Raw genomic sequence first — 17,500 nt, forward strand, 5'->3', positions numbered from 1 at the left:
TGTAATATTAATTTCAACACTCCACTTTATGGAACTTTCCTTTCATCTCTTACAATTTTTGAAAAGTCAAATGGCAAGATTCTGTCATTTCTAGCAAACTTCTTCTGATGGTGCATTTTCATTGAGGGAAAATAAAAGCCATTCAACGTGTAAACACTCGCGTGATTGTTCAGACTTTTTTGTTTTTTTTATTTTTAAGTTTTTACTTTCTCAATGCCCTCCAAAGTGATAACAGTAGTAATACAGTTTATGTCCTTGGGCATAAACATGTTTTGGGCCCTTCTGTGTCGGGCCCAAAACATAGTTATGCCCGCGAACACAAACTCTATTGTTTTATTTAGGACTTCAAGATCTATCACGACGAGGCGACCTCATCCAGGCAATAGAGAGATTTGGCATCACGTTCGCGTGACAAGGCAAACAACAGACGGCTTTCTCTAAAGCAAATGAAGCTATGATCTTCGCAGATATGAACGCAATATTTGCAATTGCGTAAAGAAGCCTGAAAAATTCACACACAAATGACCAGCTCCCAACGTCAGTGGCTTCATAGCTCAATTGGTTAGAGCGTCGCACCGGTATCGCGAGGTCACGGGTTCAAACCCCGTTGAAGTCCTGAATTATTCAGGCTTCATCACTGCGAGGATCATAGCTTCATTTAATTTCATATCCGCAGTTCATATATGATTCATTTCATATATCATTGCATCGTTTCTCTAAAGCCTCGAAAGTTTTCATTAGCAAGTGACAATTATCAATGATAAACGATCAACACGTTTTCCTTGAAAAGGAATCATTTCTCGTGAAAAATTACTTTACTTTACTTTCTAATGAGACGATGAACAAGGTTTCCTTGACAGGTTTGGCATGTGCCCGCAATACTTGTTATTCAGCGAGTATATAAAAAAATGTTCCAGTCCCTAGCTCGTCGAAGCTCGCTCTCTCCAACTTGCTTTTCGTTTTAGTCGCCCTTTTGTATATTTTTAAAGCAATGAGCGTGGGCGTGATCCTGGAAACTAATCTCATTAATATTCCTTGTCACAATGTCCTTGCCGCCCGTTTACATGAACAAATTTCATCCTTGAGAAGGGAAAGCTAGCATGCTAAAATAAGGCTAACCCAGAGCAAATGCATAGAGCGGTTTTCAATTGAGTGTCGAAAGTAATTAGCGAATTGCTTTGGTTTACGATTAGTTCACTCAGTGATTGGTTCAAAGTTCTCGCGCCACTCTTTCAACCAATCAGAACTGAAACCAAAACCAATCGTTGGCTCACGCGTGCACATTTTCCCGCGCTTTGTGTCGGCTACGTGTAATAACTTTGAGTTTTGATTGGTTTACTGGATTGTCTGCGTCGTTTTTTATTGGCCAAAGTAATTACTTTGGTTTTGGTTTTACGACATTCGATTGAAACGCGCTCTAAGTGGACATGTGATAACGAAAAAAGTTCTGCTCGCGCTTTTGGATCGCGACTAAACTTGAAGCGGCTGCTAAGAGCTGGTTCGTTTGCAAAGTAAGATTCTACAGGCAACAAACCTTTAAGTTTTTGATGATGCTGAATTGTCTTCGTTCGGAAGGAATCATAAGAGGCGAATTCCAGTTCAAGCACTCCAGCTGACCCAGATGTTGTGAATATCGGGAGACGAGACTCGGGGATGCGATAACAAAGTGAGATGGAGAAAGCAGGTCCTCCTCAAATTTGATCAGATCATCTGGGTCTTGAACGGCTGATACAAATGACTCCGCTGAGTTAATTCTTGATCTTCGACTCCTACGGACAAAGGTATTAATCATTAACAAACGAGGGTGAGCATGATAGCGATAATTATCAATGCCAAAGTTTGTGTTATCTGCCGAAGCCGAGCGCCACCATGACAAAGTTGATCAACTGCTGGTTAGTGTATTAGGTGACGTCACCTCTGCATGCATAAAACTATTGTCGGTAGGTAAGACGTCAATTCTACATATATAAAATCTATTGTCTGTAGGTATGACGTAAGAGAAACAGAGCAAGCAAGAATTAGCTGCGTGCTTACAGCCAATCAAAATCGATCTGGTGACACCAATGTATAATAATTTAAGTTAATGGCTTAGTGACATGCTAAAATCGAAAACTTCTTGACTTTTGAGCTTTTCACAGACACAAGACACCAATATTGAAACTTTAAATATGATTCCCCTTGGACTTTAAGTTAATGGTATTGTTGCTGTCCTTTCCCTGTATTGTCATATATACGGTGTCGGTGGAATCAAAATTGAGTCGTTGGTGGTTAAGATAATCACTATCTCATTTTACCCATTTTTAATCAAGACATAACATGCATTTAAAACTGAGGCCTCGTCCACACTAATTCGTTTTCAAAAGTATCCGATTTCGGTGTCATCGAAAACGCATCGATCAATCCGCGTCGACACTACCGTTTCCCCAGCGTTTTTAACTGTCCCCATTAAAACGATCAAAAACGCTTCAGTAAGGTGACATGCCGTGTTGTAGGATGAAGACTTGTGCATGCTCGCAAGAGATACGGCCGCGATATTTTCGGCATTTCCCGCCAGTGCGAGTTTGAAAACTATAAATAACTTCGCTTTGGCTAGCTTGATTTGTTCCAAAATCTTCTCGGGACTTTCGATATGTTCCTGCTCCAGCACCATAAATTTTCTTCTACTGTGAAAAATCAAGATAAGGTTGAATAGAGCAAGGTTAAGCTCAAAACAAGACACCAAATATTTGCTAGTAACATTGGGTAAAGCATGTTTTCATCAGCCATGTTTTCAAAGGCTGAGTAACTCACGTTTTGCGGATGACGTCAAAGTTTTCATTTCGATGTGTTTTCGACTGTCCACACTAAAACGATACGTATGCGTTTTCACTTTTGTCCACTTTCTAGAGCGTTTTCAAATCGATGTGGTTTCCATGAATACACTCAACGTTTTAGTGTGGACAGAAGGCCTAAACGCCGCTGATCGAAATGTATGCGTTTTCAAATGAAAACGCATTTAGTGTGGACAGGGCTTGACACAGTTCTTCCTCGACTTTTAGTTGAAAATGATGCAAAAATGAAGAGGCCACTTATGACTGCGATGAGCCTCTTCACAAACACAAAAACTGATGAAAAGTCTTTTTCATTTCTTAGAAAAAGTAAAAACGGAATAAACTGATTAACGCGGACAAATAGTCTACACTTGAACTCGTTTTGAGAAGAAAGAACTCAAAAGTGAGGATATTACTATAAAAGGCGCAACGGGTATCATCAATATGAGGTCTTGTCCCAGGTAGCTTAACCCTAGACTCAATCCCTTTCGGTTCGGATTGATCGTTTCGCCGGTACCCATTACGCGCTCCACTTGCAAACCATGACTGAATCCTTCATTCTGACACACCATCCGGCCTTCAAACAAACAAGACAAGCATATTTACACCATCATTCCAAAACGTGTTGCTTCTCACCCCATATCGAGTTCATCCAGAAAACTACCGCATGAGTAAAACGAGGCCTCGCTTCCACGAGAAAAGTGCGATGTAGGCCTTTCCAGTGTTCCGTGAGGCGATTGGGAGGTGGAATGCTGCCTAGTACGCCCCAGGCTCTGCTTTGATCCCGGCATTTGTCTCATTTTGTCGTTTACATTGGAAACGCTGGAAGACTGGCGCGGAAGTGAATCGCACCAGCTGAGGCGAGAAGGCTCAGGGCTTCCATCGTCATCTGATGCAAGAAAAAGGAAAAAAGATTGACATGTGACTCCCCTGTTAGATGATGATAACGACCTATTCCTTAAAAGTCAAGTAAATAAGCTGGAGACCCTGAGAATAAAATAAAACATTAGTTTCTAAAGAGAGGAAAATAAAATGGCAAACCCACCAGAAGGGAGGATCAATAACAGAGCACATCGCAAAGTATTTTCAAGATATGTATGATGTGGTAGTTAATCAAACCGATTTGGGTAAAGTATGGAAAGAAAGTAGGTTTTTAAAGTGCAAATATGACCAATAAAATCAATTTTTCTTTTCCTTTGTATTTCAAAACTATGTTGACTAAACACTATGAGACACAAGTTTTACTTGGTTTCAAAAATACACCTCTTCATTTTAACTGGAATTTTCCCATTGACCGGTCGGTCATTACTAAATTTAAAACCTTAAGAGAGCTGGATCGAGAAGAAAATGGCATCAAAGCCTCACTAGTTTAAGAATGCAGTAGGCGGCTGAATTAATACGCAGCACGGGAGTTTCGGGCTTTCAGACTTTTACACTCCTTTTTTTATTTTGCATATATAAGAAGCTGAATTTACACGCACAAGTGTTAAGCTGGTGAGTAAATAACGTCACTTTTCCCTAGATTCAACCCTCTGATATCCAATCGGCCAGTTTAGAACGTGAGTAATGGCGGACCGTGAAATCCAAAACTTACACTCAAAGTAAACAGCCTTTGGATAAAAATCAAAGCTCAAAATTTTGTCAGTCACGTGTACATGTTAAGCAAACACACTTTTAAAATCTGAAGAAAAAAAGAAGAAAGTGATTTTATTTATCATAGTAGCACTTTAAGCGCTGACGCGACGACGGGAAATAAAATCTCTCGCAAACGACGACTTGATACTCTTTCTTACGCACCTAAGCAAAGATCTACCAACGCCTCCTCATTCATCTGCGCATTTCTTGCTCTTCGTACTTTTGGAGAGCTTCCCTCTGAACCTGACACATGGTATCGCCGGCGCGTAAATGCTTCCACTGATCCCACGGGCGTTCGATCAAAATAACTCGAACCCAGGCCATCTAGGTCAGCACTACGAGAATACATGAGTGGCCTAGCACCGCTGTCGACAATGTCACCATCGTCATAGAAACCGGCCTCGCTTCCGAACTCACCAATCCCTGTGTCGTTTTCACTAGCATCCAGTTTCTCAGGGGTAAAGAACCGCGGGCCGTTTACGTTTTTACCAAAGAAGTTGCAACCACCGGTGCAGCCACACACGCCATGACGCTTCTTTGGAAACTTTTCGTGTGGCTGCCATAGGAACCACAACCGCTGGTACTTAGAATCGTGCATCTCAAGGAAGTCTTTTTGTTCGAGATGAAGTTCAGGGCTTGAGGTTGCGCAGGAGATGTCGGACACGACTGGTCCAAGTTGAACGGCTGCAGCTTCTAGCCAAGCGGAATTTTCCACCATTGACAAAGGACGACGAACTCCGTTGAGGATTAACGGAGTTTTGTCAGACCACGGAGTGCAAACAAACTGCCTAAGTTTGATTGTTTGTAAGAAGAAACTCGTGCCAGAGCTAGACTCTGAACTGTGAAGACTGCAGGTCGCAAGTCTGATCGGATGAGCCTAAGAAAGAAAAAAACAAAGACGCTCAGTGTAAATCTATTGACCGCGGAAAAAAAAAACAACAAGAAATTAGATACATACGTCACGATTTAATTGATCACTCCCCATGGGGGCATTTCAGGGCCAATGATAGACAATAACCGAAACGACAGAACAGCAACAACAACTGTAAAGAATAGCAACTGGTCGGAGACAAACCAGTTGGTTATTTGCAGCAGAGAGGTTGAACCAGGGTTCAACGAGTGGTCAGTCTCCGAATATCAAGGCAAACGTCCTAACCACTGGGCCACACTACCTCTACAATTCACAACTGGATTGAATTTTACCAGTGATTGGCTGAGACTAAAAAATTCTTGTCTCAATCCTAGTAAAACATCACCAATCCGTTCATCAGTTCGATGTCTATGAACACGAAACTGAAAACAGATCCATAGACCTCTTTCATAATGGCGGTCAAATAAAGCATTCTTTTGTTTTAATGGTAGTAAGCCTTCTAGCCTCACTTCCATGAGCAAATTTCAAAAGAATATTTGTTTCAAAATGAGGGCAGTGGGTCTAATTAACATCAATACAAAAGAACGTAAAAGTAGTCGCCATTTTATGAAAGTTGTCTAGTGCCCATTTTAAACTCTGTTAAAAATCTTACCTCCAGATTACAAGCACAACCCGTCTCAACCAGGAACAAATTAATCCTTTCCAGCGAAACCCTTGTCATTTGGTACTTCACATCACTTTCGGGTAAACATAACTGGCCAGCGGTCTTCACTTTCTCCAGGGTACCCTTCGTCGAGGACACCTCATTCGCTTCTCCGATTGGCACATTTAAGTCCCTTGGGACTTTTCTCTTCTTGTGCCTTCTGTCGCATTCATTTTGCAGCTTACCATGAATGCACTGAACATACGGAGTACTAGGTACCAGGTCATTCTCTTTGTTGATGACGTGAAAGGCAAATGTTTGAGCCCAGTTTCCCAAGGCTTGTAGCTAAGGAGAGAAAAAATTCTGTGGTTTCAAAAATGTTAATATTCTTTCATTTTCGTCAGTTTTTTGTTCCTACTGAGATGAACTACAGCTGTGCAGTTCACGTGTAGTTGACAATTTTCCTCACCATGATTTGATTCTCTCCCATATCGATTTGTCTAACTCCTGGTATAGTGTATTCTGCTAAGGCGTCACCAATTAAAGCATTTAAGTCAGCTGAAGACAGTTAGGCCATTTCCGAGTTCATGTCCGCCTCCTCTTCAAAGCGAGTCTAAGAGCAAAGTTCTTGTGATGGTAATTAGTTCTACTTTAAATATGAATGAGAACTAATTTTCGTTAAAAAAAACTTGGCACTTGTACTCGCTTTGAAGAGAAGGCAGACATGAACTGGAAAATTGCCTATTAGATCTGATAAAGTACAGCGATGATAAAAGTACCTTGGCACTCTGCATTCCAGTTTGAATCCGAATATAAACAGATAAAAAAAAACTCCCACTCGCGATAAAATTTTCACCGAACGCTAAATAAATTATACTATACCTGCGGCATGGTGAGCCTGCCAGATAATATGCCAAGCTGAATTTCTACAAGCCACGCGTACTCCAGTGTTTCACAGTCAGGAGGCCGGTCTAACCCCGAAAACATGGCGTGCCCCCGCAGCTGAAGCCCAGATAAACTCAGATGACCTTGGGACAAATTCTGATTCACATTCCCTCGCTACCGAATTAAAACAGAGAGAACTGGGAAGTTAAAGAGCAGTTCACTTTTCCTACTTTTTACTGCCAAAAATCTCCCAAATTGATCATTCTTCTTATGCCTAAAGCACTACTTGAAATTTAAGAGAAAAATATACCATGATTTTTTGCAGAAGAGTCATCCGAAATCCATATTTTCCAAGTCTTTCAGAGGCGGTGTGTAATTCGAAAAAAATAGTCAATTTTCTCAAATGGAAGAAATTTCGATCCTTGGCATACGTAACAACAACATCAACAAAGTAAAAGGCTTAAGTGTTCACCGATTCAAGGATGTCATGTGGTATTCTACAAGAGTCCCTGTAACGGGCGCTGATGTGTTGTTACCCAATAAGCGGGAAAAAACCAAATTACTCCCAAATTATTCCATTTACCTCGTTACCGTCAGAAAGAACGATAGTTGCAGGAGTAAGATGAAGCTGCATGCGAGTCTCTGTATACGTTTTATGCATCTCAAAAGAAAGCCTCTCCATGAACAGCAGAGGACTGGACGCCTCACTTGGACCACAGTGCTGTAAAACAAGTTGGACAGAGAGGAGAAAGCTTAATTGTCACACCACAGGTAACCCAATCACAATGAGCGATGTCAAAATAGGCCATTTTCGAAATATCAATATTCCAGCTTGACAGTGAGACAGTGAGGACACAAACAATGGAAACATGTTGGAAGGAATGTGAAAAATATTTGCATATCTATCACTTTCCTTCGTCTTTGTCCTCTAATCGTCTCTTTCAAGCTGAATTTTAATATATCGAAAAAGGCCTATTTCCCAAGTACCAGTAAAAACTGTTGATTCATGACAAACCAGATAGTCGTGCAGCTGTCACCACTCTCTCACTGACCATAACTAGACCAAAAGTAAAACTCCTTTTGTTTGGCTTTTTCTACATCGATCTAGTTTCCCGCGATTAGATCCGCCTGCGTCCCTGATTGGTTTATTGTGTTGTCTTCAAGTGTCTTTGTGGGTGGTCAGAGAAATAAATATGATGTTGCTTACCTTGGTCAATTCCACTTTCATATCATACAATGTGAGGTAGATATTAGCTTCCATTGGCCTCAGAGTCTGTAAATTAATAGTGTCTTTCTTGCCTGAGTTTAGTGAGCTTTCGCTTGCAGCTTCTTCGTCATTAGTTCTTTTAACTCCCAGCTCATTAAATTCTTGATTGATTCCAAAGTAATTTTCCTGTTAACATAAAATCAACTGAACGATAAGTATAAGTAATCACATTCCGAGTGCTATTTGGTATAAATAACAACGAGTAAATTTTTAGACCAACAAAATTGCACGAGGCCGTCAAAAGTCATTTAACTATAACTTGGAAATGTGCATTTGTAATTTGCACTCGTGTTACAAATTTGCAGCCGTGATAAATCACTTACATGCGAACTGCACTCTTTTTTAGCCAATCAGAACTGAAGCATTTTTCATATTTAACAATTATACCCGTGGCCCTTGAGGGCGAAGGGTCTAATTGTTTTAGTATCATCCAACTAGTGGGACAGAAAAGGCAATAATAAAGTCAGCAAATGCAAGTTGAAGAAATACTTATTTGGGAATAAAACGAAAGAAAACGTCACGCTTTTCACTACTCGAGGACTATTATTAATAGTCCTCCAGTAGCCCAGCCAATCAAAATGCAGGATTTGCATTAGTCCACTAGTTGGGTGATACTAAAAGTTATTAGCAGTGACTATTACAGGGTTGGCACAGAGGTGCAAGCACTCGATTCTGGGATTCAACATTGGATGCTCGTTGAATCGGTTCCCCACTCTGCCCAGAGAGGTACTATACTCCGGTTTCCCCTTCTCATCAAAAAGCAACATTTGATTTGATGTGCTTTCATTTCATGTGATTTGCTACGATTTGATTCACAGTCTGACTAAATGGAAGAGCATTTGTGCTTAGCTAGAAAAGAGATATTTAGTATCATTACATATGTTGTGAAATTGCGTCAATTGAAACTCGGAAAAATCCGAGTTCCAGATGGGATATCATTCTCAAATGTACGGGCAACCTTTTTCGCGCAACAACGTTGCGTTGCAAGTTGAGATGGTTTGTAGCGCGTATTACCACCTTCTTGCGCAACAAATTTTTACGTTGCAAAAAGTAGAAGTCGCTTTTACGTCGTACAAGATAAAAATTTGTTGCGCAAGAAGGTGGTAATACGCGCAACAAACAATCTCAACTTGCAACACAACATTGTTGCACGACAAGTGGCACGAAAAATGTTGCCCGTATTACTGGGCCTTCATTAATAAAATCATGAGGCCTAGACCCACTTATGCATAGAAATGCACTAATTAGATGCACGCTCAATTTCACAAAGTGTGCCAAAAGGTCCAACCACCGTATTTACACTAGGGAGTTTAAAAGCAAAGACGAAGGCTACGGTAACGAAAACGTCAATCCAAAATATAAGTTAGCGCTATCGCAAGTATTTCGTGATTATTACGTCTTGTTCACCTTGTGGAGTACAGGCAAACTATCCTGTAACTAAATAGGTACGAACGGTTTTAAAGTCAAAACAGAAAATGACTGTTTCATTGTTATATTGCTCACGTTGTCGTCAAAACCTAAAATTTGGCGATTTCACGTTGTTGTTTTGTGGAGTACGGCAGAGACATGCACGGAAATTCGTGTTGCACGTGCGGCACGAATATTTTTTCTTTTTAACCAATAATATTCTTGCTTTGTGGCGTTGCCGTAGCCGTAGCCGTCGTCTTTAGGGAGTTTAAGAAACGACGACGGCTACGGCAACGACAACGCCAAAAAGCAGTAATATTATTGGTTAACAGAACCAAAATGATCGTGCTGCACGTGCGGCACGCATTTTTGTACATTTCTCTTCCCTACTAGTAAAACTACTACGTGAAAAGACCAAATTTAAGGTTTTGACGACAACGTGGACAAACTACCGTGAATCTTTCAGTCTCGCTCTTTACTTCAAATCCGTCTGTACCTATCCAGTTTTAGGACACTTCGCTCATATTTAATAATATAAACAAGATGGAATAATCATGAAATACTTCAAACAGCTCAAACTTATATTTTGAAGTGACATTTTCGACTCCGTAGCCGTCGTGGTTTCTTAAATTCCCTTTTGCTTGAACTCCCTACTGTCTAATAGGGTACGTCAATAGCATTAACCTTAGGGTTACTTTTAGGGGTCACTTGTTCAAATCGTTTTTGTTTCCTTGAGAAGAAGAGTTAAGGAGACATGCGTTCACATTTCATCCGTCCGTTGAAATAAAATGCACTTGTGAATTGAAGCAGAAGATCAAGGAAACTGACTCACCTTAATATCTGCTAACATCGCCAACAATGAGCCAAACATTCTTAAAGCTGCAGGTCCTGCCTCAAGTTCCAGGCTGATAACATCGGGTTCCCATTGAGTGGGGTCACAAGGAAGGGGTTCACCAATAGGTACCTCGAATTTGGGACTGGGATACATTGGATGGTACATGTAGCCGAGCGAGAGGCCCAGAATAGGAACCGACATTACATCTACCCACCCTGCAGTAGAAAATAGAAGCATACCAGTAAGGTGGTTTTTTGCAGCGTTTGTACTATTTAATTCCAAAAGCTTAAGGTTCGGTGAACAATACATTCTTTACAATACTACACATGAGCGAGCCGAGTTGAAAACTCGGAAGTCATTTGTTTTTTGTGGCTAAATGAACTTTAGGCAAATTTAAAATCGAGGCATTGCTAATCAGTAGGGATCAGTAGGGATGGAAGGGGGACCCCCAGGTGTTCTGCAGGGGACCACATGCTCAATGTTGCATATTGTTGCGGATCTATTCGTCGGCGCTTTATTGTCAGTTGCCACACGTTAATTGTACCCCCCGCCGACCCCTCCCTTTGGTAAGTATGAATTTGTAAATATTACACCGACTGCTTCGTCAGTGTGACTGGTGCCAGATGCGGTGGACTGTGGTAGGGTTACCCTGGCTTTCACTTCGTTTAGTCCGGACGTGTGCGTTCAGCACAACACTCCCGGGTTACTCTCGGGCCACCTAACCCCAAGCTCATCTTGCCGATGAAATTAAGATCTTTTCATCCCAATTGGCTAAGAAAAACAAGCGACAAAGTCACAATTCGTTTTTCTCTTTTTCTTTGAATTAGCTGAGAACGTGAAGGGGCTATGTCACGTTATTTTTAAGGGTGTTTAGGGGAGATCTTTAGTTTATCACGAGCTTAAAACTCGAAAATGGTAATGTAAGATTCCTTTACTGATAAAATTATCGTTACATCACAATTAAGATGATTCTGAGCAAAAACGGCGTTTATCACGAAGCGACTTGCACTAAATTCAGTTGAAAAACGTCGGGCTGAGTCCATCCATGCTTCTCTTTCTGTTTGCTGTATTTCTTTCACGTTTTTCAACGGTTTTAAGTGGTCACTGCAATGTTTCGTTCTAATCTTAATTTTGGGCATTTCGGGTGTCATGAAATTCCATAATTTTACGTGACATTTTGGGCATTTTGGGTGTCATGAAATTCCATAATTTTGCGTGACATTTTGGGCATTTTGGGTGTCATGAAATTCCATAATTTTGCGTGACATAGCCCCTTTTAGGTTAAAGACACTCTTGTACCAGTCTCACCAAGACTCTCATCAGTGTGTCTTCTCCAACCTCTGCTGATGGTTTCTTCTTCTGTGCTTGTGACAGGCTGTTCATCAGAGCTCTCAAGAGTCTCATCCACGTTCCCTATGACGGTGGATGACCGAGATCTCATTCCCTGGTCTCTTTTCTTCTCTGCGGTGCGAGCCAATGACAGAAAACTACGTCTGAGAGTGTTTGATTCAGGGAGAAACATTCTCGCCACCACCTTCTCAGCCTACAAGAAAGCATGTAACGTTTTAACAATGGCTGTTGCTAAAAACAGTATTACGTAAAATAAAACCCACAGGTGTTACAGCAAGTGGTAATATGTGTTGGAACTCGATTATTTAGAGGATAGAGTGACTTTTGTATGACCTTGAAAAAGTGTTCGCAATTTGTTTCACGGACCAATGTTTGGCAAGATTAAAACAAAGCTTGTCCTTATTCCCGCAAAGGAAACTCCTAATATGGGCTGTAAACAGTTCGATTGCCCAATCACATTACTGCATTTGAAATGACGTCAAAGCGAAATGCCGATCGCTTTCCAGAAAGTTCCATGGAGAGATGACGTTGTTTGCATCCGCGTTCGCTAAGCCAATGAAATTTCGACCTAGTTTGTTTTTCTTCCATAAGACAATTAAATGTTTTGCATTTTTGTTTACGTTCTGTTTATACGTTTATTTTTCAAGGTCACGTGAAAGTCGCTCTAACTCACTTATGTCAAAAAATGCAAGTTACGAGATGCAGGCCCAATTTTGATACCCAACAAGAAGTGTCCCTTTAAGTATAAGCATTTCCTACCTATTTCTAACAATAAGGTAAGGGTAAATAAAGGTTAGTGTTATTTTTAGGCAGCTTTTGCAGGTACCGGAGCAGAATTTACGTAAAACAAAAGAAAAAAGACAGAAAACAAAACAACTCCAAATAAAGACTAATCCCAAGTGACCAAAAACACAATGCTTTCCGGTATCTGCAGAAAGACCCTATTTTTAGGATACACTTTTTGATGTTAATTGTCTGTATTCCGAGACACGAGTGATGTTGAAGTTGGGGAGACTGGGAGCAAGGGGACACTTCGTGACGCTTATTGAAATCCACGTACATCTAATTACCTGGATAACCTACCTGCAAAAAGAACTTGATCTCTTCTATTTCCGGTATAAACCGGAAATATTGAAGCACAAATGTCAGGTCAAACACCTCACCACAAAATGCCAGCTCGACTGAAGAAAAAAAAGCGAATTGAAAACGTGAAGTGAAATCAAGTCAAGTCCAGAGAACTATCTTGGTTCCACTTACAAAATCAGTTGTCTCAAACTAAGCCCTCCTATTGGTACTCACAGGAATGCAGTTTTCGAGTGGAGCTGAAAGTTGATAATCCTTTCAACCGTAAAGGATTCCTCAACGGTGAGTAAAATCGTCTGGTGTTCGACAGAGTTAAATTTTTAAGTGTGCCTTCTTGGAGGGGAATGGGTTAAAGACGACAAAATTTTTAAGTGGATGTACCCAACCCTTGAGAAAGTACCGTGACAGCGGAGGGCTGCCAGCTTCGTTTTTCGAGGCTACTCTCGTAAGTCGAGTGTCTCTTACACGCTTAAAGTGCCCCTAACCCTTTCAAGTGTTTTTTTTTTGGGTAGATTTTCATATCTTTCAAGAAGTCCTTTTCGGATTTTTTTTTTTTTAATATTGAATCCTGACTTTTTTACGAACGCAAACAGTGAAGGCAGTCGCTACTACTTGTTCACCTATCGTTCGCATTGGTCCCCCATTAAGACGATATGATATGGTATTTAACCACCTCTCTCCCCGTACAGATACATTCGAATTTTCTTTGTTCCCACGTACTATCCCTGTTTGGAATGGCCTCCCTCAAGAGTTCGTTCATTCCTCAACCCTTACGGCCTTTAGTTCGAGGGTGAATGTGTGGCGAAGCTGCTCAGTGGCCTGACCTCAATTGGCTTTTGCAGCTGGTAGATAGTAACATTATCACGATGTTATTACTGTAATTGACTATTTCATTATTCGTTTACAGTCTATTCATTTCTATTATTTTTTAATTCTATTATTATGTTTAATTGTATGTGTCGGGCTTGTAACTTGCGTGATCTTAGAATGATTATTTATATGTACATTTTAGTTACATCGATTGTTACCAAACAAGCGTTACCGATCCATAAAACAGAAACAGCAGCAAAATTGCCTTGCATTAGATGGCGTAATGTCTAATTACGTGCGGTCAAATGACAAACTTCCATCTGTAAAACGTACTTTTTTGCGGGCCAAACGGAAAATGCCCGGGCTGAAAGTGCGTTTGCCGCCCTGATTCTGATTGGCTGCAGAGATGTCAAACAACGTCGCTCGACCAATGAGATCCTGAGGATACCATTTCAATGCAAGAGTTGACGCGTATTTTTGTGGATGAGTTTTTTGCTCTTTTTTTTCTCTCAATTTTGCTCTTGTTTAGCTGATTGTATTGAAGTAACAACTTTCCATGCCACAGTTTCATGCTACATCTCTGTTAAATATTTTTTTCGTGTTAAATGAATTTGTATGATTTTGATTTTTGTCTGGCATATAGCTTACATGTGGTTCGATTAGCAGAAGTCATGTGATTGTCCTATCATTATAGTTCTCAGATAGTACGCGCGCAGTGATTGGCTAAATTAACGGGCTGAATTCTACTGTACGGCCGTTGATCTACGACCCAAGCGCTTCGCCCTTGGGACATCAATCAATGAAAAAAACTCGGTCTTAACTTACAGTACGGACCTCGAACTCGGTTCAAGAGCTGTGTGTTACTATTTGCAAGGAAAGGATTAAATGCCCTGCACTAAAAAATCATGGATTCACATTTACACTGGATGCTAACAGTTAACAAGGAGTTCTCAATATTGGCATCCGTGTTGTAAGATTAATATTTACCAACTCTCAGATGCACCTTGATTTTGTAAAACTGAAACAACACTGCTGGCCATTGCAAGCAATGTCAAACCTTTGAGTTTAATAACAAAACCCATAGCCTGACAAACCATACCATTGTTTTGTCGATTAGATGCACATTCGATCCAGTTGTGTTGATTTCCCAGCCACACCATCTCAAAATCTCGAAGTATGATGTTAAACGACCACTCGTACGGCACAAATGTCAAAAGGTCTGGTTTATAGTTCAACGTCCAGTCTTCAATCATTTCTGTAAAGAAGCAAACAAAGTCACTTATGACCTGGGGCCCGTTTCTCGGCACGAAAAGCCATTTGTGAACCTGCCAACCGCTTGTTCAGGAAAGCCGATCTTTTAACATGTTTCCGAGGTAACAAAAAGCAAAAACATCCCCTCCGTTCTTCAGATACAGAGGGAATTGTGACACCCGAAAATGGCCTGTAAAGTTTCTGGACTTTCGAGAAACGAGCCCTTAGTTGGCAAGTTATGAGATGCAATTTCAGTTTTGATAAAAATCATGAAGACTAGAGGCCGCCTCTGGCGAATAAAGTCATACAAATCCTAATACTTATTCCCAAGAGCCTCAAGATGATGACTTTTCTTTAGGACTGAATTTCAATACATCGAAATTGGTCTATTCTGGAAAGAAGAATTCTAAGGGTGCGTTCGATTGACCGTATTCCGGAATAGGAATACATAGAAATACATAGAAATCCTTCTTTTTTACGGGGATTCACGTTAAAATTGTCAAACATCGGCTAAAATGCTATTTTAAACACATTTTTATTAACCTTGCTGCTTCGAAACGCGCCAAACATACCGTTTTAATCATCACGCCACGTACTCTTATTCCGGAATAGGGTCAATCGAACGCGCCTTAAGTTTCTAGTTTCAAAATCATTTAAGCCAAAAATACTCACCTTGGAAAAAAAACTTGTGAGCAAAGATAAAATTCCAAGTGACCTTGCTGAGGGTAATATCGCAAGTCCAGTGCTGGGTTTGATTCCAGATGCGAGGAAAAGACATGTGAAATGCCAGCTGTATTGATTAAGCAAATCGAAACTGTAGCATTATCACCTTCATTGAGCTGGACACAGCATAATGTCTACAACATTTTCTTGTGACTGTAGCCAGTTTGTTTGAGGCTCTCAGACATCTGATTTTCCAGTTGTGCTCAGTTTTTTTTTTTTTAATTCCAATTTCAGTCATGTGATTCTATTTCTTTTGCTGGTTGGACAAGTCTATCAGCCGTCATTATTTTGATTTTCACAGTGTTTCTTCAGTGCCTGTTTCAATATTTTTCCATAGACGTTAGTCTTTTATACTTCTTTTTATTTGTCCTTATTCCGTTTTTGTGTAATCATCGAGATTTACTATAACTTATTCTCAAATTTATGGGTGTGATAATCTTCAGTCAGCTTTAGTTGCCTTTAAATTAATGCTAATAATTAACATTAATTTAATTATTATAATTATTATAGACCTAATAATTCTAATAATTATTGATTTTTACCCAGGAAGCTCCACTCACCCGAAAGTGGTTTTCAGGGAAATTTTGCATCCGATCAAATTAGAATTTAGAAATGTTGGTTTTTGAGGAGAAGGGGAAAACTGGAGAACCCAGGGAAAAAAATCTCTGAGCAGAGTAAAGAACCAACAACAAACTTAACCCACATAAGGCCACAAATCCGGAATCAAATGCAGGCCACATTGGTGGGAGGCAGGTGCTATCACCACTCCACCATCCCTGTTCCCCAATATTTGTATTATTTTCTTCAGAATCACTACATTTGTTTGACATCAAGAAAAACTAAGAACTAGAGTTATAACTACGACTGGTTCAATTAAATGCTTGCACATGGTTAAATTGCTCTTACTTCAATCACATCTGCTTCGATAAGTTGCCTGTATGCCAAACTAGTTGACGCCTCAACTTGGAATAGCTTAGCTACAACAGATGTAGTGTAGCCATAGTCATTCACTGTCCATGGCTGGTAAACTCTGATATGAGAAGCCGATCCAACACAAAGATGAACTGCCTTGGTAACCTACAAAGCAAAAATCTTAATTAATTTACTTTTTTCATATTGAAACAATAACTACAGCTGTACTAGCAACACAGTACAGTAACAATATAGTAATTGACAATCTTTGTTGCACAGAGCTGTACGAGAAGGTGCCGTACATCCGGAATGCAAAACAAATTCAGTTTTCACGGTTTTAAACCATTAATTTTAAAGTTGAAGAAGACTCTGTCATCTTTGCATGGAACATTAGAACGACAGTTAAGGCCCTTGAACTTAGTTAGCGCAAAGTACTGTATAACAAAATTGAATACTACATGTACAAGCTTTAAGGAGCTCTTCCAGTCAGCCATAAAACTCAAAACTGCATTCTTTAACGAATTTTGCGGTTCCATAGGTTTTAGCTCTTGGCAGCACGTACATAAGCCAGAAGATTGAAAAAAATCACAACTGAAAGTCAAAATATGTTGCTTGCAGAAAAGCATACCCTGTTCTTTGAGAATAAAATGTCCAGAGTAGCATCACACTCAAAGACAAATTTGACATCCAAACCAGTGTGAACACGTTTCTGTCCTGCTACAAGAGGTTTGCTGGTTGGAATTTCTTGATAGTCAAACGGGTAGAAAAATTTCTGGAGTGCATCCCTATAGATTACAAGAAGGAAAACAAAATACAATAAGGCAATGAACAAGAAAGATTGAGTCCATGGCTAAAAGTCTGTTTATACAGTAAAGGTGATACTTTGTGCAATTGTTTGCTACGATAATACATGTAGTAGCAAGTCCACAAGTATCTGTAACTGTAAGTCTTGCAGTAAGTGATTTATGGCAGCATTTTATAGCCAGAGATCAATCAGACCTCCCGTTTGACCATATCA

The 17,500-nt window shown here is 40.2% G+C and overlaps 1 protein-coding gene across 5 annotated transcripts in view; it reads right to left on the reverse strand.

Annotated features, from left to right (window-relative positions):
* The window catches only part of LOC137999680 (bridge-like lipid transfer protein family member 1), a 98,447-nt gene that overhangs the window by 66,923 nt on the left and 14,024 nt on the right, over positions 1-17,500 (reverse strand). For all 5 annotated transcript variants that reach the window (XM_068845533.1, XM_068845535.1, XM_068845530.1 and 2 more), the window contains exons 12-25: positions 17,111-17,267; positions 16,477-16,647; positions 15,520-15,637; positions 14,696-14,851; positions 12,787-12,884; positions 11,662-11,896; positions 10,351-10,568; positions 8,052-8,237; positions 7,428-7,565; positions 6,842-7,018; positions 5,969-6,304; positions 4,608-5,322; positions 3,447-3,699; positions 1,535-1,769 (exon numbers count right to left, since the gene is read on the reverse strand). In XM_068845533.1, the coding sequence (XP_068701634.1) occupies positions 1,535-1,769; positions 3,447-3,699; positions 4,608-5,322; positions 5,969-6,304; positions 6,842-7,018; positions 7,428-7,565; positions 8,052-8,237; positions 10,351-10,568; positions 11,662-11,896; positions 12,787-12,884; positions 14,696-14,851; positions 15,520-15,637; positions 16,477-16,647; positions 17,111-17,267 (3,193 nt within the window). The remainder of the gene's footprint in view (positions 1-1,534; positions 1,770-3,446; positions 3,700-4,607; positions 5,323-5,968; positions 6,305-6,841; positions 7,019-7,427; positions 7,566-8,051; positions 8,238-10,350; positions 10,569-11,661; positions 11,897-12,786; positions 12,885-14,695; positions 14,852-15,519; positions 15,638-16,476; positions 16,648-17,110; positions 17,268-17,500) is intronic.

The sequence above is a fragment of the Montipora foliosa genome, chromosome 4, assembly GCF_036669935.1.
Source record: "Montipora foliosa isolate CH-2021 chromosome 4, ASM3666993v2, whole genome shotgun sequence".
Classification (NCBI taxonomy): Eukaryota; Metazoa; Cnidaria; class Anthozoa; order Scleractinia; family Acroporidae; genus Montipora; species Montipora foliosa.